We start from the raw sequence: 24,006 nt of genomic DNA, 5'->3' as shown, positions 1-24,006 counted from the left end.
GTTATATTTAAATCTTTTATTGTTAAAATTATTATGTCTTAATGCCATTTAACTTTATTTTCTTTAAAAAAAAAAGAATAAAGTATGTTTACACAAATAACAACATCAATACACTCGTACATATGATATCATTAATATTTGAAAATACGAGAGGTAAAATAAAAACAATACTCAACTGTGAGGGCAAAATAAAACTCTATTAGAAAATGTTAAACCTTGGTGGCCATTTTGAAAATTGAACAAACTTCTGCCGCAAGCAGCGAGGAGGAAGGAGGAGGAGGAGGAGGAAGCCTATAAAAACCGCCTCCGTGGACCCGAAGCTTCCCGAGGAAGGCGGTTAGTTATGTTGGAGCTGCGGCTGCCCCAGGCAGGGCTTCTGAAGAAGGTTCTCGATGCGATGCGGGAGCTGGTCACCGACGCTAACTTCGACTGCTCCAGCTCCGGCGTCTCCCTCCAGGCCATGGATTCCACCCACGTCGCCCTCGTCGCCCTCCTCCTCCGCGCCGACTCCTTCGAACATTTCCGCTGCGACCGCAGCCGATCCATCGGCATGAACCTCAACTACCTCGTCAAGATCCTCCGATGCGCCGCCAACGACGACATCCTCACCCTCAAGGCCGACGACGACGCCGACACCGTCGCCTTCATCTTCGAGAACCCCAGTAAGTGATCGATCTGTATATCCGCCTTTTAATCAACCATTGCTGTCTGTTTCTGCAATTCAATCCGAGCACTTATGAGTGCTCTCTGCTGACATTTTCCTTTGTATCTTGTGTTCTGCGATTGATTGAATTGAGCCTGGCGACTTGATCTCTGAAATTATTGCGCTATAATCTGAATCAGAAATACGTGAGAGGAATGATGATCTTACTTTCTAATTGAATAAAAAGAAAAAAAGGGGTCAGACTTACGAAGGTCGTGGTACATTAATCAATTAACCCCGAGTGGCGGAATATAATTTGTCTGGTGAACTGTACATGAGATACTCTTTGTTGTTGAGATGTTTCTTAAAATTTGTGCAATTGTTAAACTTCTCCAATAAATCTGGTTAAGGAAATCTTTGTTCTTTTTTCACTGCATATAATTGGCTCCAATTTGCAGTCTGATGCTTGTAGTCTAGTTACCATACCAGGAACAATGTTCTAGTTTCAAGAGTTGTATATTCAGTAGATTTTAGCAAACTGATAATTTGAATTGTTGGAAGACAATCTACTGGACATATCTACATTGAATCCATTACTAATGGAATATGTAAAATATTCCAGTCCTTTACTATCCTTCCTATTGTAATTCTGTTAACGTTGTGTTGATTTACAGAACAGGATAAAATTACAGACTTTGAAATGAAGTTGATGGAGATCCAGAGTGAGCACTTAGATATTCCTGAAGCAGACTATCAAGCTATTATAAAGATGTCATCACAGGATTTTGCACGAATATGCAAAGATCTGAGTTCCATTGGCGACACTGGTAGGGTCTTAGCTTATAATATTGTTGACTCTACCCATTGATCTATGTTACCTGGATTTGAATATGATGTATTGATCTTGGTGTTTGACAGCTGACAGATTGAATTCAATTTTTCTTATGAACTTTATTTCCTAAAGTGTGTATGGTCAATGGAGGTGTTGGTGTCTGGATTGTTGGATATCCGACATGGGTACAGGGGTAGATGAAGAGTTGCAGTATGAGTTATTGACAAAAGGGTAAAGGAAGCTAAGGACCACATGATTAGGACATGTTCTGTTTTGCATAGTTATTGTTAGCACCTCAATGAGCGTCCTTTAGTTTATAGCATTGTTCTTATTGTCATATTAGTTACTTATTCCAGTCTCACAGTGGGAGCCAATTTTATTTGAGGTGTTGGCTGGTTAGTTAGCTTGGTATCTTTATCGAATGGTTCCCATGATTCTGAAACCTTTGTTAGGACTAAATGACCTACAAGGGGTTAGCTATCGACCAAGGTTTTGGTAAATTGAACTATGATGGTCAACATGGATCTACTCCACATAAGCTCAAGTCCTTACCTTTGACATAAATAAGGCTCTCACCTTACTATACTTTACTTTTTGTCATACTGAAAAACATTTGGGGATCAATTTCCTTGTATTTGAGCTTGACTTATTTAATTTCACATTTTGTATTACTATGTGGTAATAGGCAATATTTTCTTTTTACTCACCATGAGCATCTTTAGTTTTAGTTAATCAACTGCTTACATTGGAATTGCTCTCTAGGACTGTGATCTGTCCATAAATATAGCCGAACATATAGTGCACCTACTTTCTCATTACTACATAATAATCAATATAACTGGATGATGCTGAAAGGTTGTTGGACTCCTTTTGGTTATTTGAATTTTAAACTATGTAGCAAATTGTTCCTTAACCCAGCAGTCATGTTGTCATTATTTTAATGTCCATTACACTCTTTTCACCTTCCTAATCTTGTTTTTCACCCTCTTTGTAGTTGTGATTTCTGTAACAAAGGAAGGAGTGAAATTCTCTACTACAGGCGACATTGGGAGTGCAAATATTGTTTGCCGTCAGAACACTACTGTAGATAAAGTAAGGAAACAACAAATTTCTAGCTCTCTAAGAGTTCACTCAGTTTCTTATGTGGTTTGTTGTTTAGCCATTTCCATTCCCCTTTACAGTCCGATTATAGCAATCTACTTATTGAAGATGCCTTCCTCATAACAAGAATCACAAATAGTTGCATGTACATCACTTTATTTGATTGGATTAAGCTTTCAATCTCATTTTAAATTAGGAATCTCCCATCCTATAAGCATTTACTTTTATTGTCATTCACTGTATGTCTTTGCTTCCACAAATAAGAGTTCTTCCATGAACTTTCTGTTGCATCACAATATAACGGAGATATAATTTTTTTTAAAAAAAAAACAGCATTGTAAAATTCTGGACTAATGCATGTTGTCATTGCAGCCAGAGGAATCCATGATAATCGAAATGAATGATCCAGTTTCATTGACGTTTGCTCTTCGTTATCTGAATTCTTTTACAAAAGCAACACCCTTGTCGAACAGTGTTACAATCTGCATGTCTTCGGATCTTCCGGTGGTGGTTGAGTATAAGATTGCAGACATGGGGTATATCAGATACTACTTGGCTCCAAAGATAGAAGATGATCAAACCTGACTATTTTCTGAAAATCAAGTTTTGACTTACGTGGGGCTTAAGAGCTGGATGAAATCCTAAAAACATGTGAAGCATCATGGTGCTCATGCTCTCCTGTTTGAGCCATGGAGGTGAGGAGAAATAATCCTTTGGGTTGTATTCTCTTTGAAAAGGAGAGAAAAGAAGATAAAATAAATGGATGGAGCCAACCAACTTGATCTTTCTGTCAAACAATTTCTCCTATACCTGTTCTGATTAATTAGGTCTTTGATCTATTATCCTTTCAAGGCTCAACCAGAGGGAGTAGGATTAGTATGCTGGCGATAATCTAATGGGGACTCAATGAGGGGTTGGACTATATAAAACCTAAAAAACAAAAGATTATTTAGTGGAAGAGACATTAGTGAACAAAAAATAAGAGATGAGTAGGATGGAATCACTTATATTACCATTAATAAAACGGTAGGATTGCAATGAGTTTGTTGGTTGATTCTTTTAGTTTCTGTGCTAATCAAATTTGTTGGTCGAGCAGATCAAGAAGTTTGCAACACTCTTGAACCAAAAACAGATAGAAAACAAGAACAGAGCTAGGAGAGAACTCATGTTGATTCGTGGAAGATGGAGATTCTCTCGTGCAAAATCAAGGTGCACATAATGCTAAAACTCTGTACTTAATTTTGCAAATCACTTCCATCCAAGTCAACACAATCTAAGCCAAGGTTTCCACCCAATAAACTCAACCTTCGAGTTGCACCAACGAAATTGCTCACCCATCTCAGCCCTCAATCATCATGAATCCTTCTGAGGTCTCCTTCGCAGTCATCGACCATGTAGAATGGCACATCAAACATAGTGCTGCCATTTCGATGATGTCTAGCACAGTGCAACTGCTTCAAGTGAAAAAAAGTGGCTTGAAATGATCCTCTGAATCCATGCAGTTTGCTAACCATTTTCTCAAGCTAAATGGGGAAATCCAATCTTACAACGCCCGTACACGACAACAAAACACAAACACGGGCTGCTGTAGAGTAGAATGAAGTCATCATCCACAATAAACTGAGTATCAAATTCAACGTTACCAAATGAGATGCAACGAGTTCAACAAAGGCCACTAGCACAGTCCGAAAGAAAATAAGGCTTTCTATTGGAGTGACGACTGTTTCCATCCCCCAAGTTCTTCCTCCCCAAAGTCCAATGATCGATCTTCCTGCAAAGGATGCACGACATGTTGAACAAAGAAACATCATAGAAATCTTGAAGTGAGAATGGTAAGGTTCTCTATCTTTCACTGAGAAATAGAGATGAATTAGTGACAATTATGCCGAAAATGTGCACAAGACTGGCTTGACAAATTCTGTTATTGATATTGGAGATGTTTCGTACATTTCCACAAGATTGAGATTTGGGTTATATGAAGAATTAAATTTTCCCCAGAAATTTTGCAATTTCCAGTCATTTTTCTGTTTTAGTTAGACTTCATCCAACATTTTGCTGCTTTTCATCAGATTCTTTTTTCCTTCAGCAAAAACTGTATATTTGGCAGACTTCATCCAACATTTTGAAGTGGCAACATTTGTATATTTGGCAGGTTTAAGTTCTAAACGATAACTACACTAAAATGAAGTTAGCATGTCTTGAGAAGTTACCGATGGGGTGAAAGTGAACCCGACTTTGATTTCTCCACGATATTCCTGATCTTTAACCACATTGTAAACAGTTGGTGGGAGATTTCCTTCAGCAAAAACTGTATCCAAGAGAATCCTGGAAATTTAAAGAATGACAACAATTACTAATCTGGTTATCCAAATAGAAGGAACTTATCTAGTTATGAAATAACTTATATCAACTATAGTGGTAAGCCTCCCTGATATTAGCAAAAACTAACCACCATAGAAGATAATGTCACAGCCTACTAAAATCACTTAAACTTGTCGTAGTTTTCATGCAGTTTTACTTCTGGTAGAGGCGACTCACTTTGCTTCTCCTACAAAATCATCACTTGAAAAAGTATCCTTGTCAAAGAGCTTAATGGTAAGGTCTGTGGTGCTGTCTGAAACAGTAAACACAAATGTCTCGTTCCATTCAGGTTCATTTCCTGCACCTGTATCCACAATTGGATTATCTATATTAGTTAAAGGAAAAAAATGAAATGGCAAGAATCAAATTCTGCGTAGCTTAACTATTCATTCAGTAATCAAATTCACTTCCATGATTTGAAATACCATATCGTACCACCCAGGGAAGTTGGTTTCTTTATTGCTCCGACCATATTCCAGCACAAAACTACCCATTTCAATGTCATTCAGGAGCATACTGGATTAGTAGGCGCCGATATCTATGTAACATTTAACCAGAGTAGTACATTGCCTTACATCACGCCCAATAGAGCTTCCAACACCTAGCCTCTCTAGCCTCATGTATCTAATGGCCAACAAACCTCTGGTCGTTTGGGTTGCAAGGGGTATTTGAGCCCTTCTCTTTTTTCCCCATCTTATTCTAAGACTCCATCTCCTCATCATCTTTAAAATTGTACATCATGCTTCCAATGAGGGAGGACCATTCCAAAAGAACCTTTTTGCCCATGCAAAGTGATGATTTTCAAAAAGCACTTTACACAGAAGATATCCATAAAAGGGATATTTCTCACACTTCATCGTTAGGTATATGTATAGGTATATGTATACAGCATTACATGAGCATGCTCCTACAAATCTCATCCAATATTGATTCCATGGGATGAACCAGTTGAATCAGCTTGGTTGATGCAAGCTCACCTAGCAAGGAGCCGCACTTATTCAAATACCAAGAAATTCTAGCTAACTTGCAAATATCTTCTAGTTCCAGAAGCAAATCATTTGATAACTTTCATTCCCTCTAATTAACTCCTAAACTATCCCTGGTTACATAGTAAATTTTAATGGAAATCCAATGATGAGTTAATCTATTGCCTGTTGATAGACAATGCTAGGTGCCTGAATCTTCACCATGGTCATAGAGCTTCCTACCTTATTTCTCTTAGGTTGATTAGCTAAATCCATGCACCAATTCATCTATATTCATATTCCATTTGTAAAAAAAAATGGAAAGAAAAATAAGGCATTCAGCAGATGGGTCACACGCTCAATATGTAACCATAACAGCTGAATTGTTTTCCTATAAACAATGAACAAAAATATAATGTTCTCCATTATAATTCAGAGGCATCAAAATAGTAAAAAAGAATCTAGAAGTTAATTGCATAATCTCGTATAAGAACACAAGATTCATTGAAGGAAGTTGTCATACTACGGACAAAATGAGATTCTCTTTAAAAGCTGAGCACAAGGATTAAAAATTGGATCATGTTTTATATCCACATAAAAAAAACAACATACAATCAGAAGAAGCTACTAAGTTGCATTTCACACCTGTTGAATTTTTAGAGGGAAAGAATTTTTTGAGGATGTTTGAAGAATTGAAGGCAAATCAATCAGCAAAAAAGTATTAAAAAAAAGTAAATAGAAGGTTTGAAGAATTGAAGGCAAATCAATGAGCGTAAAAGAGGTTTTACAGGAGCTGCAATTTTCCAGCTAATTTCAACATTACATATATTTTCCAAGTTTAACTGCTTGGAGTTGGCTAGTAGTGTGATCAACTATTTAAGGAATAATTGGAACGCCATTTGGTATTTCTTTTTACCAGTTCTGATGCACCTTTTACATTTTCCCCTTTTGTGTTATTGTAGTGCTAATAGCTGTAGACTGAACTCAAGGCTTTTAACTCATGAACATCATAACTGTATTATTTGTCATTGTTATGGACCTAGGGACTAAGGACCCACTTGTATTATTACATTAAAAAAATAATATACATATAGATAGAAGGGGTTTGTAGGGTAATTCAGATCTTCTTGTGTTTTTATCTTACTATGCTCATAGCATTTTTGTTCTCCATGGTAGATTCCCTTTAGTATTCCATTTCCACTTGATTCTATCTATTGTCTTCCACCCAAGGTGCTTGGTTTATCCGCTGTTATCTCTTCACAAGCATAAATGGTCACATACAATAGTCAAGAGTTTATTCCTTAGTTACTCTTGGTTGAAAAAGGATACATTGATACTCTCCTAGTTAGTGTATTTATATACGTTGATGTCACCTTCTTTGAGTCTTATCCCATTGTTTATACTCGTCATGTACTTTTGAATGTATAACTGAGATGCTACTTCTTGTTATGCCTTTCTCTGTTCCATTATCTTTTTGTGCAAGATTGCCAACAGTGGAGTGTACACCATTGAGATCTTACAATAGACGACCATGAGATTCCACTAGTCTTCCAGCACAATTCTTGTTCAAGATTTAGCCTCTGATTTAGATCTTTCTATCAGTGTTATTAAACCCAGATTGGACCAACCAGTCCAAACAAAACAGTGGACCCAAATCCATGTCTGATCCGGTTGGTTAATTGGATCCGGCAAAGCAATCAAACCAGTTAAAAACCAGGTTTTTCTCACAAGCAATTTGATAAAAACTGACTCAGTTTTATAGGTAGTCCTAAGCTCTAATTTTTAGTGTGGCATCCTCTCTTATGTCCTCAACCTTTAGCACAGTGGTTGTTTGTGGTTAGTGGCAGAGGTCGCACTGAAGATTCATCTCTTCAAGACGTCGTTAGTAGTGTATAGTTCTTCAATTTTTTAATATTTAATTGTTAGTTTTATATATGCATGATTTGGCCATTGCACATTTTTATTTTTTTATTACTATTTATTTTATTTTAAAAATAAGAAATATTTATATTAGTTAGCTTGACCGGGTCAATTTTCAATTTAATAGGCAATTAGATCAATTAACCCACTTGTTTGATCAGTGAACCAGTGATCCAAAGTTTTTCAAGTTTGATTTCCAGTCCAGTTCTGATATGCTTCCTATTGTTTTCTGGAAAGGTACTCGTAGTTGCTTTAACTTTCATCCTGTTGCCTATTGTTAATCTTATGTTGCTTTATCACCTATCGATTCTATCTTTATTTCTTCCTTAGAAGATTCCATTCCTATGCCTGTTTCAAAGACTCTTTCACTTCCAAGAATGATCTTAACAAAACGTACAGTTGGTGCACAAACTGTTATATGATGAAACCAGAGGACTAGCTAAAACAAGAATAAAATAAGAAGAAACTGCAGAATACAGGAGAAAGTGAAACATTACAAGATGAAAATGCACCTGAGGCAATACTGCTTTTCTGTTCCTGACTACGACAAATAAGGACGGCATAAGGATCCATATTACCTGCTCACCAGTTACAAATGTTACTTGATAGACACTATTGATATGACAAACTTGCAGACATATATAATTACATATATTAATTTTACTAATTGCTAGTGCATCAAGCAATTCAGGATAGCATGCATGAACTGGAAGCTGAAATATGGAATCTAAGCATATAAGTTGATCTAGGTCAAAGATTTTGTAGAAAATTTGCAATTTTATCTGTGAATGTCTACAAATCTCAGTAATATGCGTAAAATTGTAAAAATATATGGTTTAGTCTTTTATTGGAAGCTCATAACATTGCAGGTAGAAATTTTAAAGCAATGTAGTAGCATACTCATTACTAGCAACATAAATATAATATCTATTCAAATTAAGCAATGAGAAAATATACACAATGAGTTGTTGAGCTCTAGAGACATTAGATTCAACAGCTATAGAAACAAGCAAAAGAAAATATCAGAAATCAAACAAACCATTGTGTTTTTCCGCTCGACAAAATCCGTGATAGCATTCGGGTATAATTTCAGTTCGCCGCGACCAACTTGTGCATGGTGGTGATCGCGGTCCACTGTTGTATCATGGGAAACAGACACCCGTCGTGACCTCAAGTACTGCTGGAGGGGACGAATTTGTTTTAAGGAAACTGCGTCACACAGACCTTAATACTCGGTGACTCGGCAGCTCGCCTCGACGACTCGACCTCACTTGGCTGACCTCAGCACTCGACACTCGGCACTCGGCACTGGACACTCGACACTCGACCTTAACACTTGGTTGACTTGACACTCGGCCTCGACACTCGGCACTCGGCTGACTCGGCACTCAACCTCGACACTCAGTTGACTTAATAGCTCAGCCTCGACAACTCGGCCATACAAGGCAACGATCCGCTCAGACTCAACCGCTCACCTAGATAACCAAGCAGTGCGAGAGCTTGACAGCATTATCAACTTAGGTCATCTTAATAGATGATGGTTGAATTTTGATTCTGTAATTTCAAATTCAGTAAATTTCCCTTATATCTTCGGCGAAGATTGTCCAACAATGATTTCCATCAAGAGAAGTAATCGCATAATTAAAGTGCTTCTTTAAAAATTTCTAAATAATTCTTGGTACTGTATTCTTCTGATCTCAAATTGCAAACTAGTTTAGTGGCTTTGTTCAAAAGCTATTGTGTTCTTATGAATCTTTATGTATGTTGGACTTGCTTTCATCTTTTTGAGCAAAGAGTTTTTTTGTAAATAATCTATTTGACTTATCTTATAACTTAAGCCATAGCATCTCCTTTCTGAAGCACATTTTGAATCTCTATTTTGTTGGGTTTTGTTTTCAATTTTTTCCCCCTCATCTAATCTACTCAGTGTATTATGCTGCACTTCTTTCATCTATGTTTTTTTTAAATCATGGGACATCTCAGTGATGATTATGAAATGGCAGATGTGACTGAGGTATTATGTGAGTTGGAGCTTACAATTTGGAGGGTGAAGGTTTCCACAACACCAGATGGGACAGTCATGGACCTGTTCTTAATCACAGACACCCGGTTTCTATTCTTTCCAATATCTTCTAGCAAGACAATGTCTTATTTAATCTAGTATATTCAATTTCTTTTCACTCGTATGAACTGTAGTGAGTCTTGCGACAGCTAGTATTAGCTCCTGAAAAATTCTTGTCTGACTATTTCTTTTATAAGAAAAAGAAAAAAACTTGCCTTGGTCAAAGTGGTCTGCTTGATAATTACTCATTGTAAGTGATCTTCGCATTCTGGGCTGCAAAAATAAACCTGATTTCACAAATCTTTTACCTGTTTTTACCAAGAGTTTCTATCAATGTTTCAGCCATTTTTCAAGACCTCTTGTTACTAGACTTTAGGATGCATACCTAATATTTATTCTTTAATGTCCTTTAGCATTTGTTTAGTAACATATTAAAAAAGGATGTTATAGTGTCAAGAATCGGTACTTAGTACTTCATAACATAGTTAAACAAATAGCACCAACATGATAGTGAGCATGGATCAGAACTCCTACAGTTTGGAAGTTTGTTAGTGCAAACTGTTTAACTATTGAGGGTAGAATGGACATGGAGCTGGAAAGGGTGAAAAAGTACAGGCTAAAAAATGAAAGGGAGGAGAACAACACCTGCTAAAATTGCGAGCTGTTGTTTCTGCAGCAACTTGCATCACCAAGTGAAAGTTTGGAAAGCTTTCATCCCTATTTTATTACCACTGACGAACAAGATTTAGTTAATAGTTGGTTCCGGGTCCATCTCTCTATCAGTGGGCTTCAAGAAAGTGAAACTAGCAAAGGGATGTATCAATACAAATAAAAACAATCATCCAAAACCTGTGCATTTTCTTTGATTGCATTGGATCTCACAAAGTTTTGGGCCACATTACCAGTTTTAGCTGTTGACTTAATTAAGTTCATCCACTCATCAGGAATTTGGATTGACAATCCTTTTTTTCTTGTTTCAAACATGGGTTCAACATTTATGGCGAAAGCTCCCTATTCTAAATGCACTACTATATAGTAGGTGTTTGGAGCCTCTTTCTGTTGACAATTAATCGTTGTCTTATTATTTCCATATATGAGTTATAGGTTGATTACCTGCATACTAATAAATATTTTTTGAGGTTAAGCTTCCATCCAATAACATGATTGTTAAGCTTGGATTTATTTCAGGGAACTTCTACACACAAAGAGCAGGAAGGAAGATGCATGCAATCGACTGAGAGCTGTTTTAGGAGATTCTTTGTGCAGTTGTGAGATTGAACTGGCAAGTGAAGAACTTGCTTCTTGTTTGCAAGCATCATCTTCTCTACCACCTTCTATAACAGAGGATATGCTTACTTTAGAAATCCAGGATGAATCTTCCAGCCCTGTTCCTCAGTCCTCTTTTCTCTCAGTTTCAGTCGACAACTCTCTCAGCCATGCTCATTCACTTATTCAAATCCAATGTTATGACCACAAGGGCCTTCTCTACGACATCATGAGAACTCTCAAAGATTACAACATGCAGGTGAGAACTGTAAAAAGACAGGAGCAGGCCTGTGTCAGAAAATTTTCATTCATGGACATTATTTTATACTATAATTTTTTCTTTGCCTGTTATGTCTTGGTACTAAATGGAAAAAATTTATATTTCACTAGTCTTATTCAATTTCTTTATTAGGAGGATAAGAGATTTTGATTTCTAGTCGATCATGAAATCCTTGAGGTTTATAATAGTAGGAATTCACACAGTATCCATTTAATCTTGTTACTAAATTCAATTTCTGTAGATATTGGTGAATCTTCTTTCCTCTATATTCCTTTCTATTTCATTTTCATGATATTCATGTGTTTCAGTCTCTTTACGCGGAATTTTCTTAACAGATCTCATACGGGCGATTCAATGCAGAGGAAAATGGAAACTGCAATGTAGATTTGTTTGTGGTTCAAAATGATGGACAGAAGATTGTTGATCCAAACAAACAGGTTGCCCTTTGTTCTCGCTTGAGGATGGAACTTTCTAGTCCTCTGCGTGTGACTTTTATTAGCCGGGGTCCCGACATTGAACTTTTAGTAGCAAATCCAGTTGAAATATGCGGCAAGGGCCGGCCTCTTGTCTTCTATGATATCACTCATGCACTCAAACTGCTTGAGATAAGAATTTTTCTGGTATGCCTTTGAACTTCCAGGCTTGGCACTTCTTTGGCTTGTTAACTTACTCGCAAAATCACTGCAAGCTGATTTCATCAACTGATTCAATCACTGGAGTGGAACTATCATTGCTGAATTTTGATCATTTCAGGCGGAGATTGGCAGGCATGTAATCGGCGACAGGGAATGGGAAGTCTACAGAGTTCACCTTGGAGATGATCATGAGCTCTGCGCATCAAAGGACAAAATTGTCGATGGGGTCACAAAAATGTTAATGGGTTGGCACTAACCTTAACCCGAGCTTAAGTTTTACTGTAAATGAAAGCTCGCATAACTACCGAACATCGAATAACATATAACCAATATGGTTCTCACTAATTCTAGTATGGTGACTCTAGGCAATAGGATACTTAGCCTGCCATCTAAAGTGGAAGTAGAAGATGAAAGCCTTAAAGGCTCAAAATTGTAACTGCTCTTTGAAGATCAAGAATTAGCTGACTTCGACTTGTTTATGTGTATCTTATGCTTACTTATGTATGTTGTTAGTCACTAATGTTTAAGTAAACCAGAGATTGGTTATGACTTTGAATGAGGAAATCAGTTCAAGTTTTGAAGATTAATGTTAACATGGAATGGCATTACTGTTTAAGTTGTTTTAAGTCTTGCTGATGATGTCTCCCTTATAGTGTAGATAGGCTTAAAACGCTTCAAGTTTTGGTTTTCAGACCAATTCGATTGGTTCAATTTTGGGGTTTTCATTTGAACTCATCCAGTTTGAGCTGCCAATTGTGAGGTTTCTTTTTTATAATCCAAGTTAGAGCCGTCAATTTGGATTGAGTCCATTGGATTAGTCAGTTGCATGCTGTCAAACAATTTAAGTAGATTTGATTCAATTTTATTAATATATTTTAAGATCGATCTAAGCGGGCTGGTCCATCTGAGCCTGACCCACGTAAGTCAGTCCTCAGTGGACTTAGATTGACTTGCGGATTGAGAGCTTTTTTAAAAAAATTTAATGGGCTTATGGGTTTAACCTATTTAATTCGCAATTTTAATTTTAATTTTTTAATATATTTTTTATTTTTTACAGACTTATGGGCTTAATTTACATAATCCATAATTCAAATATAAAAATTTTAACTTTTTATATATTTTTTATTTTTTTGTGGGCTCGTGTATTAACCTAACCCACAATCTACTTTGAATTAGGTTGAATTGGAGATTTTTTAATTCACCAAAATAGTGGGGCGCCTTCGCTCTATCATAAATTGACCTATTTGACCGCATTGATTTAGTTATCGGAACCTTGGACTCAATTAATTCGTCTTCTCCCCGGTTTATTTATTGGATAAATCCAAAAATGCGAGTAACTTTTCATCTAATAGTCAATTTAGATTTTTCATCATATTGAAAAAAATATTTTATAGTGTGTCATAATTGAGATTCGAACTGTGACACTAAAACCTTCCATTATATTTAAATCTTTTATTGTTTAAATTATTATGTCTTAATGCCATTTAACTTTATTTTCTTAAAAAAAAAGAATAAAGGTATGTTTTAACACAAATAACAACATCAATAATACACTCGTACATATGATATCATTAATATTTGAAACTACGAGAGGTAAAATAAAAAAAATACCTAACTGTGGGGGCAAAATAAAACTCTATTAGAAAATGTTAAACCTTGGTGGCCATTTTGAAAATTGAACAAACTTCCGCCGCAAGCAGCGAGGAGGAAGCCTATAAAAACCGCCTCCGTGGACCCGAAGCTTCCCGAGGAAGGCGGTTAGTTATGTTGGAGCTGCGGCTGCCCCAGGCAGGGCTTCTGAAGAAGGTTCTCGAGGCGATGCGGGAGCTGGTCACCGACGCTAACTTCGACTGCTCCAGCTCCGGCGTCTCCCTCCAGGCCATGGATTCCACCACGTCGCCCTCGTCGCCCTCCTCCTCCGCGCCGACTCCTTCGAACATTTCCGCTGCGACCGCAGCCGATCCATCGGCATGAACCTCAACTACCTCGTCAAGATCCTCCGATGCGCCGCCAACGACGACATCCTCACCCTCAAGGCCGACGACGACGCCGACACCGTCGCCTTCATCTTCGAGAACCCCAGTAAGTGATCGATCTGTATATCCGTCTTTTAATCAACCATTGCTGTCTGTTTCTGCGATTCAATCCGAGCGCTTATGAGTGCTCTCTGCTGACATTTTCCTTTGTATCTTGTGTTCTGCGATTGATTGAATTGAGCCTGGCGACTTGATCTCTGAAATTATTGCGCTATAATCTGAATCAGAAATTCGTGAGAGGAATGATGATCTTACTTTCTAATTGAGTGTGGATACTTTGTGATAGCTTTGAAGAAAAAAAGGGGTCAGACTTACGAAGGTCGTGGTACATTAATCAATTAACCCAGTGGCGGACTGGTGAACTGTACATGAGATACTCTTTGTTGTTGAGATGTTTCTTAAAATTTGTGCAATTGTTAAACTTCTCCAATAAATCTGGTTAAGGAAATCTTTGTTCTTTTTTCACTGCATATAATTGGCTCCAATTTGCAGTCTGATGCTTGTAGTCTAGTTACCATACCAGGAACAATGTTCTAGTTTCAAGAGTTGTATATTCAGTAGATTTTAGCAAACTGATAATTTGAATTGTTGGAAGACAATCTACTGGACATATCTACATTGAATCCATTACTAATGGAATATGTAAAATATTCCAGTCCTTTACTATCCTTCCTATTGTAATTCTGTTAACGTTGTGTTGATTTACAGAACAGGATAAAATTACAGACTTTGAAATGAAGTTGATGGAGATCCAGAGTGAGCACTTAGATATTCCTGAAGCAGACTATCAAGCTATTATAAAGATGTCATCACAGGATTTTGCACGAATATGCAAAGATCTGAGTTCCATTGGCGACACTGGTAGGGTCTTAGCTTATAATATTGTTGACTCTACCCATTGATCTATGTTACCTGGATTTGAATATGATGTATTGATCTTGGTGTTTGACAGCTGACAGATTGAATTCAATTTTTCTTATGAACTTTATTTCCTAAAGTGTGTATGGTCAATGGAGGTGTTGGTGGCTGGATTGTTGGATATCCAACATGGGTACAGGGGTAGATGAAGAGTTGCAGTATGAGTTATTGACAAAAGGGTAAAAGGAAGCTAAGGACCACATGATTAGGACATGTTAGTTTTGCATAGTTATTGTTAGCACCTCAATGAGCGTCCTTTAGTTTATAGCATTGTTCTTATTGTCATATTAGTTACTTATTCCAGTCTCACAGTGGGAGCCAATTTTATTTGAGGTTTGTATTGATATGGCTGGGAGCCAGGGGCTCCTGTCTCATTGCATTTCTGGAGGTGTTGGCTGGTTAGTTAGCTTGGTATCTTTATCGAACGGTTACCATGATTCTGAAACCGTTGTTTGGTAAATTGAACTATGATGGTCAACGTGGATCTACTCCACATAAGCTCAAGTCCTTACCTTTGACATAAATAAGGTTCTCACCTTACTATACTTTACTTTTTGTCATACTGAAAAACATTTAGGGATCAATTTCCTTGTATTTGAGCTTGACTTATTTAATTTCACATTTTGTATTACTATGTGGTAATAGGCAATATTTTCTTTTTACTCACCATATGAGCATCTTTAGTTTTAGTTATTCACCTTACTGTGATCTGTCCATAAATATAGCCGAACATATAGTGCACCTACTTTCTCATTACTACATAATAATCAATATAACTGGATGATGCTGAAAGGTTGTTGGACTCCTTTTGGTTATTTGAATTTTAAACTATGTAGCAAATTGTTCCTTAACCCAGCAGTCATGTTGTCATTATTTTAATGTCCATTACACTCTTTCCACCTTCCTAATCTTGTTTTTCACCCTCTTTGTAGTTGTGATTTCTGTAACAAAGGAAGGAGTGAAATTCTCTACTACAGGCGACATTGGGAGTGCAAATATTGTTTGCCGTCAGAACACTACTGTAGATAAAGTAAGGAAACAACAAATTTCTAGCTCTCTAAGAGTTCACTCAGTTTCTTATGTGGTTTGTTGTTTAGCCATTTCCATTCCCCTTTACAGTCCTATTATAACAATCTACTTATTGATTATAGCAATCTACTTATTGAAGATGCCTTCCTCATAACAAGAATCACAAATGTGTTGCATGTACATCACTTTATTTGATTGGATTAAGCTTTCAATCTCATTTTAAATTAGGAATCTCCCATCCAATAAGCATTTACTTTTATTGTCATTCACTGTATGTCTTTGCTTCCACAAATAAGAGTTCTTCCATGAACTTTCTGTTGCATCACAATATAACGGAGATATAATTTTTTTAAAAAAAAAACAGCATTGTAAAATTCTGGACTAATGCATGTTGTCTTTGCAGCCAGAGGAATCCATGATAATCGAAATGAATGATCCAGTTTCATTGACGTTTGCTCTTCGTTATCTGAATTCTTTTACAAAAGCAACACCCTTGTCGAACAGTGTTACAATCTGCATGTCTTCGGATCTTCCGGTGGTGGTTGAGTATAAGATTGCAGACATGGGGTATATCAGATACTACTTGGCTCCAAAGATAGAAGATGATCAAACCTGACTATTTTCTGAAAATCAAGTTTTGACTTACGTGGGGCTGGGATGAAATCCTAAAAACATGTGAAGCATCATGGTGCTCATGCTCTCCTGTTTGAGCCATGGAGGTGAGGAGAAATAATCCTTTGGGTTGTATTCTCTTTGAAAAGGAGAGAAAAGAAGATAAAATAAATGGATGGAGCCAACCAACTTGATCTTTCTGTCAAACAATTTCTCCTATACCTGTTCTGATTAATTAGGTCTCTGATCTATTGTCCCTTCAAGGCTCAACCAGAGGGAGTAGGATTAGTATGCTGGCGATAATCTAATGGGGACTCAATGAGGGGTTGGACTATATAAAACCTAAAAAACAAAAGATTATTTAGTGGAAGAGACATTAGTGAACAAAAAATAAGAGATGAGTAGGATGAAATCACTTATATTACCATTAATAAAACGGTAGGATTGCAATGAGTTTGTTGGTTGATTCTTTTAGTTTCTGTGCTAATCAAATTTGTTGGTCGAGCAGATCAAGAAGTTTGCAACACTCTTGAACCAAAAACAGATAGAAAACAAGAACAGAGCTAGGAGAGAACTCATGTTGATTCGACTGGAAGATGGAGATTCTCTCGTGCAAAATCAAGGTGCACATAATGCTAAAACTCTGTACTTAATTTTGCAAATCACTTCCAAGTTAACTCGAGTGAAAGAAAAGAGAAACAAAATATATAATTTTTATACCTTTTACTGCTCGCCCAGTTTCGTTCCAAGGTTTCCACCCAATAAACTCAACCTAAGAGTTGCACCAAACAAATTGCTCACCCATCTCAGTCCTCAATCATCATGAATCCTTCTGAGGTCTCCTTCACGGTCATCGACCATGTAGAATGGCAACTGCTTCAAGTGAAAAAAAATGGCTTGAAATGATCCTCTGAATCCATGCAGTTTGCTAACCATTTTCTCAAGCTAAATGGGGAAATCCAATCTTACAACGCCCGTACACGACAACAAAACACAAACACGGGCTGCTATAGAGCAGAATGAAGTCATCATCCACAATAAACTGAGTATCAAATTCAACGTTACCAAATGAGATGCAACGAGTTCAACAAGGGCCACTAGCACAGTCCGAAAGAATATACGGCTTTCTATTGGAGTGATGACTGTTTCCATCCCCCAAGTTCTTCCTCCCCAAAGTCCAATGATCGATCTTCCTGCAAAGGATGGACGACATGTTGAACAAAGAAACATCATAGAAATCTTGAAGTGAGAATGGTAATGTTCTCTATCTTTCACTGAGAAATAGAGATGAATTAGTGACAGTTATGCCGAAAATGTGCACAAGACTGGCTTGGAAAATTCTGTTATTGATATTGGAGATGTTTCGTACATTTCCACAAGATTTAGATTTGGGTTATATGAAGAATTAAGTTTTCCCCAGAAATTTTTGCAAAACTATCATCAAGCCAAATTTCAATACAAATCAAAATAGCCCTAAGTTCCATCTATCCCTCCTCTCTAATATCATCATCTCTGTCTCTCTGGTGTCAGTTTACATAGACGAATTAATCAAATGAGCAAAACAAAATTTTGAATTAAAATATGCCCTTCCATTTGAAGTGGCAACATTTGTATATTTGGCAGGTTTAAGTTGTAAAAAGATAACTACACTAAAATGAAGTTAGCATGTCTTGAGAAGTTACCGATGGGGTGAAAGTGAACCCGACTTTGATTTCTCCACGATATTCCTGATCTTTAACCACATTGTAAACAGTTGGTGGGAGATTTCCTTCAGCAAAAACTGTATCCAAGAGAATCCTGGAAATTTAAAGAATGACAACAATTACTAATCTGGTTATCCAAATAGAAGGAACTTATCTAGTTATGAAATAACTTATATCAACTATAGTGGTAAGCCTCCCTGATATTAGCAAAAACTAACCACCATAGAAGATAATGTCACAGCCTACTAAAATCACTTAAACTTGTTGTAGTTTTCATGCAGTTTTACTTCTGGTAAAGGCGACTCACTTTGCTTCTCCTACAAAATCATCACTTGAAAAAGTATCCTTGTCAAAGAGCTTAATGGTAAGGTCTGTGGTGCTGTCTGAAACAGTAAACACAAATGTCTCGTTCCATTCAGGTTCATTTCCTGCACCTGTATCCACAATTGGATTATCTATATTAGTTAAAGAAAAAAACTGAAATGCCAAGAATCAAATTCTGCGTAGCTTAACTATTCATTCAGTGATCAAATTCACTTCCATGATTTGAAATACCACATCGTACCACCCAGGGAAGTTGGTTTCTTTATTGCTCCGACCATATTCCAGCACAAAACTACCCATTTCAATGTCATTCAGGAGCATACTGGATTACTAGGCGCCAATATCTATGTAACATTTGACCAGAGTAGTACATTGCCTTACATCACGCCCAATAGAGCTTCCAACACCTAGACTCTCTAGCCTCATGTATCTAATGGCCAACAAACCTCTGGTCATTTGGCTTGCAAGGGGTATTTGAGCCCTTCTCTTTTTTCCCCATCTTATTCTAAGACTCCATCTCCTCATCATCTTTAAAATTGTACATCATGCTTCCAATGAGGGAGGACCATTCCTTGGAAAAGAACCTTTTTGTCCATGCAAAGTGATGATTTTCAATAAGCACTTTACACAGAAGATATCCATAAAAGGGATAATTCTCACACTTCATCATTAGGTATATGTATACATCATCACATGAGCATGCTCCTACAAATCTCATCCAGTATTGATTCCATGGGATGAACCAGTTGAATCAGCTTGGTTGATGCAAGCTCACCTAGCAAGGAGCCGCACTTATTCAAATACCAAGAAATTCTAGCTAACTTGCAAATATCTTCTAGTTCCAGAAGCAAATCATTTGATAACTTTCATTCCCTCTAACTAACTCCTAAACTATCCCTGGTTACAGAGTAAGTTTTAATGGAAATCCAATGATGAGTTAATCTATTGCCTGTTGATAGACAATGCTAGGTGCCTGAATCTTCACCATGGTCATAGAGCTTCCTACCTTATTTCTCTTAGGTTGATTAGCTAAATCCATGCACCAATTCATCTATATTCATATTCCATTTGTAAAAAAAAATGGAAAGAAAAATAAGGCATTCAGCAGATGGGTCACACGCTCAATATGTAACCATAACAGCTGAATTGTTTTCCTATAAACAATGAACAAAAATATAATGTTCTCCATTATAATTCAGAGGCATCAAAATAGTAAAAAAGAATCTAGAAGTTAATTGCATAATCTCGTATAAGAACACAAGATTCATTGAAGGAAGTTGTCATACTACGGACAAAATGAGATTCTCTTTAAAAGCTGAGCACAAGGATTAAAAATTGGATCATGTTTTATATCCACATAAAAAAAACAACATACAATCAGAAGAAGCTACTAAGTTGCATTTCACACCTGTTGAAATTTTAGAGGGAAAGAATTTTTTTAGGATGTTTGAAGAATTGAAGGCAAATCAATGAGCAAAACAGTATAAAAAAAAAGTAAATAGAAGGTTTGAAGAATTGAAGGCAAATCAATGAGTGTAAAAGAGGTTTTACAGGAGCTGCAATTTTCCAGCTAATTTCAACATTACAAATATTTTCCAAGTTTAACTGCTTGGAGTTGGCTAGTAGTGTGATCAACTATTTAAGGAATAATTGGAACGCCATTTGGTATTTCTTTTCACCAATTCTGATGCACCTTTTACATTTTCCCCTTTTTGTGTTATTGTAGTGCTAATAGCTGTAGACTGAACTCAAGGCTTTTAACTCATGAACATCATAACTATATTATTTGTCATTGTTATGGACCTAGGGACTAAGGACCCACTTGTATTATTACATTAAAAAAATAATATACATATAGATAGAAGGGGTTTGTAGGGTAATTCAGATCTTCTTGTGTTTTTATCTTACTATGCTCATACCATTGTTGTTCTCCATGATAAGTTCCCTTTAGTATTCCATTTCCACTTGATTCTATCTATTGTCTTCCACCCAAGGTGCTTGGTTTATCCACTGTTATCTCTTCACAAGCATAAATGGTCACATACAATAGTCAAGATTTTATTCCTTAGTTACTCTTGGTTGAAAAAGGATACATTGATACTCTCCTAGTTAGTGTATTTATATACGTTGATGTCACCTTCTTTGAGTCTTATCCCATTGTTTATACTCGTCATGTACTTTTGAATGTATAACTGAGATGCTACTTCTTGTTATGCCTTTCTCTGTTCCATTATCTTTTTGTGCAAGATTGCCAACAGTGGAGTCTACACCATTGAGATCTTACAATAGACGACCATGAGACTCCACTAGTCTTCCAGCACAATTCTTGTTCAAGATTTAGCCTCTGATTTAGATCTTTCTATCAGTGTTATTAAACCCAGATTGGACCAACCGGTCCAACTGAAACAGTGGACCCAAATCCATGTCTGATCCGGTTGGTTAATTGGATCCGGCAAAGCAATCAAACCAGTTAAAAACCAGGTTTTTCTCACGAGCAATTTGATAAAAACTGACTCAGTTTTATAGGTAGTCCTAAGCTCTAATTTTTAGTGTGGCATCCTCTCTTATGTCCTCAACCTTTAGCACAGTGGTTGTTTGTGGTTAGTGGCAGAGGTCGCACTGAAGATTCATCTCTTCAAGACGTCGTTAGTAGTGTATAGTTCTTCAATTTTTTAATATTTAATTGTTAGTTTTATATATGCATGATTTGGCCATTGCACATTTTTATTTTTTTATTACTATTTATTTTATTTTAAAAATAAGAAATATTTATATTAGTTAGCTTGACGGGGTCCAATTTAATAGGCAATTAGATCAATTAACCCACTTGTTTGATCAGTGAACCAGTGATCCAAAGTTTTTCAAGTTTGATTTCCAGTCCAGTTCTGATATGCTTCCTATTGTTTTCTGGAAAGGTACTCGTAGTTGCTTTAACTTTCATCCTGTTGCCTATTGTTAATCTTATGTTGTTTATCACCTATCGATTCTATCTTTATTTCTTCCTTAGAAGATTCCATTCCTATGCCTGTTTCAAAGACTCTTTCACTTCCAAGAATGATCTTAACAAAACATACAGTTGGTGCACAAACTGTTATATGATGAAACCAGAGGACTAGCTAAAAAAAGAATAAAATAAGTGAAACTGCAGAATACAGGAGAAAGTGAAACATTACAAGATGAAAATGCACCTGAGGCAATACTGCTTTTCTGTTCCTGACTACGACAAATAAGGACGGCATAAGGATCCATATTACCTGCTCACCAGTTATAAATGTTACTTGATAGACACTATTGATATGACAAACTTGCAGACATATATAATTACATATATTAATTTTACTAATTGCTAGTGCATCAAGCAATTCAGGATAGCATGCATGAACTGGAAGCTGAAATATGGAATCTAAGCATATAAGTTGATCTAGGTCAAAGATTGAGTAGAAAATTTGCATTTTTATCTATGAATGTCTACAAATCTCAGTAATATGCGTAAAATTGTAAAAATATATGGTTTAGTCTTTTATTGGAAGCTCATAACATTGCAGGCAGAAATTTTAAAGCAATGTAGTAGCATACTCATTACTAGCAACATAAATAAATAATATCTATTAAATTAAGCAATGAGAAAATATACACAATGAGTTGTTGAGCTCTAGAGACATTAGATTCAAGAGCTATAGAAACAAGCAAAAGAAAATATCAAAAATCAAACAAACCGTTTAAGAAAAATGATCTGTATCTAATGCATGTAACAATATAATCTTTATGTCTCTGCATGGATTTTGGATGAGATAATTCAAACTAAATGTCCACATTGTCATTATTGACTAATATATAGTGGTACATGATTTGACTAAACAAGAAAAAAGATGGAACTATCCTCCAATCATATAAAAAAGTACAAGGCAAGACCGAAAATCATTTAAAATCTTAAAAGGAAAAAACCTTGCAATTATCATAGGCAGCGGATCCTGAAAAGGCTGCCATTTGTCTGTAATCCCAAGGAATATCGGGCCAATAATGGTAAGTTCCTTTGAGGAACAAATCGCTTTGAACAGCAAACTTATATGGTTATTCAGTCAAAAAAGATCGTAACGTATATTCCATTCATAAGCAAAGGGGATCTGTAATATCAGAAACACAGAGAAGTGACTCGATGATTTTGTTCTCAGACGAACGTGATTGAGGATTCTAAACTCTGATCCATTAAAGAAATTATGAAGTTTTAACCCAACGGTCGCAATCTTATACAGTTCTTACCATCTATCGTGCTCCGAGACATGACATTCCCCTTTTTAGCGTCAAAAAAGAGAGGAAAACCCCCCTGATTTGACAGATCCAAACAAAAGAAAAGTAAGGAATCCATAAATCAATCGATGCGTAAGACCTCCTTTCGTTAGTCGAAAAGGATCGGAGGCGGTCGACGGGAAACACGAAAACATACCTAAGAAATCGGCGTTATCGAGGCCCTTGGCGCTGACAAGCAGCACATGGAGCGTCCCCTGAACCATCCTGGATCGCCGCAGATCGCCTTCGCCGCCTCTTCTCCTCGCTCTCCGATCGAAACGCGGATCGTCTTCGCGTTAACCTCGGGGATTTAAGAGGCGACCGCAACGTCAACGATGAAACTTTTCATTTCACTCTCATAGATTTTTACTATTTTCATCCTACCGCTCGAAATTTCAAAATTAACAAACCTTCGCATAGGCCATTCGAATTGTTTTATGTGACAATTTCTATGTTAAAATATGTTATTAAGAAAATATTTTTGTTCATTGTGAATTATTAAAATATTTAAAAAAAATTGAATCCCGATGAAGTCGAGGTAATGTTTCTTCCATAATGATTAATTATAGTTTCTCGATTTACCTTTTCCTAAATGATCGTACAGTTGACCGTGTGAGGCCGTTGGAGTAGTGGATTTTATCTTTTGTTGAAGTAGACTGCCAAAGCTCTCAATAGCTACAATTTCCACAATAAAAATTTATAAAAAATATTTTTATTCAATTGTGAATTATTAAATATATTTTTAAAAAATATTAGGAGATTTGTGTTAGTTAAATTAGTATGAGACGAAAATATATAATGAAGAGATTTTTTTAATTATGAATTATTTTGATAATTGGCCACATTGTTGAATTGTTTGGGTTGAAACTTGAATTATAAACAAGTGAATGAAACTAATAAGATAAGAAAATTTTAAATTAATTATTTTAATTATATTTTCGATCTATAAAGATAAATTTATTTTTTTATATGAGGTAGAAAAAGTTAAAATTACTCGATAGTGATTTTTTAAAAATAAAAATATTTGAATTT

The 24,006-nt window shown here is 36.3% G+C and overlaps 4 protein-coding genes and 1 pseudogene across 4 annotated transcripts; 3 read left to right on the top strand and 2 right to left on the bottom strand.

The window, feature by feature from the left end:
• The first annotated feature begins 336 nt into the window (after window positions 1-336).
• Window positions 337-3,341, top strand: LOC141846441 (proliferating cell nuclear antigen-like). The gene is made up of 4 exons (XM_074734487.1): window positions 337-662; window positions 1,318-1,470; window positions 2,470-2,567; window positions 2,949-3,341. Exons 1-4 carry the CDS (start codon window positions 344-346, stop codon window positions 3,159-3,161), a joined length of 783 nt encoding a protein of 260 aa, XP_074590588.1. The 5' UTR covers window positions 337-343; the 3' UTR covers window positions 3,162-3,341.
• Window positions 3,342-4,065: 724 nt separating this feature from the next.
• On the bottom strand, window positions 4,066-8,485 carry LOC141846167 (elicitor-responsive protein 3-like). The gene is made up of 4 exons (XM_074734165.1): window positions 8,335-8,485; window positions 5,115-5,241; window positions 4,787-4,901; window positions 4,066-4,347 (listed from the first exon to the last, which is right to left on the bottom strand). The coding sequence occupies exons 1-4, from the start codon at window positions 8,393-8,395 to the stop codon at window positions 4,282-4,284; spliced, it is 369 nt and encodes a 122-aa protein (XP_074590266.1). The 5' UTR covers window positions 8,396-8,485; the 3' UTR covers window positions 4,066-4,281.
• A 1,390-nt stretch (window positions 8,486-9,875) lies between these two features.
• On the top strand, window positions 9,876-12,321 carry LOC141846491 (ACT domain-containing protein ACR10-like). Its single transcript, XM_074734531.1, has 4 exons — window positions 9,876-9,931; window positions 11,073-11,409; window positions 11,766-12,050; window positions 12,184-12,321. The coding sequence occupies exons 1-4, from the start codon at window positions 9,903-9,905 to the stop codon at window positions 12,319-12,321; spliced, it is 789 nt and encodes a 262-aa protein (XP_074590632.1). The 5' UTR covers window positions 9,876-9,902.
• A 1,508-nt stretch (window positions 12,322-13,829) lies between these two features.
• LOC141846577 (proliferating cell nuclear antigen-like) lies at window positions 13,830-16,840 on the top strand (annotated as a pseudogene).
• A 731-nt stretch (window positions 16,841-17,571) lies between these two features.
• Window positions 17,572-23,277, bottom strand: LOC141846386 (elicitor-responsive protein 3-like). Its single transcript, XM_074734417.1, has 5 exons — window positions 23,132-23,277; window positions 21,876-21,941; window positions 18,671-18,797; window positions 18,343-18,457; window positions 17,572-17,853 (listed from the first exon to the last, which is right to left on the bottom strand). Exons 1-5 carry the CDS (start codon window positions 23,196-23,198, stop codon window positions 17,788-17,790), a joined length of 441 nt encoding a protein of 146 aa, XP_074590518.1. The 5' UTR covers window positions 23,199-23,277; the 3' UTR covers window positions 17,572-17,787.
• Window positions 23,278-24,006: the final 729 nt, after the last annotated feature.

This window comes from Curcuma longa, chromosome 15, assembly GCF_044706935.1.
Source record: "Curcuma longa cultivar G26 ecotype Majalengka, Jawa Barat chromosome 15, ITB_CL_G26_1.1, whole genome shotgun sequence".
Lineage (NCBI taxonomy): Eukaryota > Viridiplantae > Streptophyta > Magnoliopsida > Zingiberales > Zingiberaceae > Curcuma > Curcuma longa.
Note: the sequence above shows the minus strand (reverse complement) of the source record. Positions and strands in the feature narration are given on the sequence as shown.

What these genes read in the sequence shown, in the direction of transcription:
- LOC141846441 (XM_074734487.1), top strand. Translation starts at nt 344, where the DNA reads ATGTTGGAGCTGCGGCTGCCCCAGGCAGGGCTTCTGAAGAAGGTTCTC. An exon ending in GAGTTCCATTGGCGACACTG is followed by an intron (nt 1,471 to 2,469) that starts GTAGGGTCTTAG and finishes CCCTCTTTGTAG; the next exon opens with TTGTGATTTCTGTAACAAAG. An exon ending in AGAACACTACTGTAGATAAA is followed by an intron (nt 2,568 to 2,948) that starts GTAAGGAAACAA and finishes TTGTCATTGCAG; the next exon opens with CCAGAGGAATCCATGATAAT.
- LOC141846167 (XM_074734165.1), bottom strand. Translation starts at nt 8,395, where the DNA reads ATGGATCCTTATGCCGTCCTTATTTGTCGTAGTCAGGAACAGAAAAGC. An exon ending in GAAAAGCAGTATTGCCTCAG is followed by an intron (nt 5,242 to 8,334) that starts GTGCATTTTCAT and finishes TTGTGGATACAG; the next exon opens with GTGCAGGAAATGAACCTGAA. An exon ending in GATTTTGTAGGAGAAGCAAA is followed by an intron (nt 4,902 to 5,114) that starts GTGAGTCGCCTC and finishes TTAAATTTCCAG; the next exon opens with GATTCTCTTGGATACAGTTT.
- LOC141846491 (XM_074734531.1), top strand. Translation starts at nt 9,903, where the DNA reads ATGGACCTGTTCTTAATCACAGACACCCG. An exon ending in TTCTTAATCACAGACACCCG is followed by an intron (nt 9,932 to 11,072) that starts GTTTCTATTCTT and finishes GATTTATTTCAG; the next exon opens with GGAACTTCTACACACAAAGA. An exon ending in TCAAAGATTACAACATGCAG is followed by an intron (nt 11,410 to 11,765) that starts GTGAGAACTGTA and finishes TTTTCTTAACAG; the next exon opens with ATCTCATACGGGCGATTCAA.
- LOC141846386 (XM_074734417.1), bottom strand. Translation starts at nt 23,198, where the DNA reads ATGGTTCAGGGGACGCTCCATGTGCTGCTTGTCAGCGCCAAGGGCCTC. An exon ending in CGATAACGCCGATTTCTTAG is followed by an intron (nt 21,942 to 23,131) that starts GTATGTTTTCGT and finishes ACTGGTGAGCAG; the next exon opens with GTAATATGGATCCTTATGCC. An exon ending in GGTTCACTTTCACCCCATCG is followed by an intron (nt 17,854 to 18,342) that starts GTAACTTCTCAA and finishes CATCCTTTGCAG; the next exon opens with GAAGATCGATCATTGGACTT.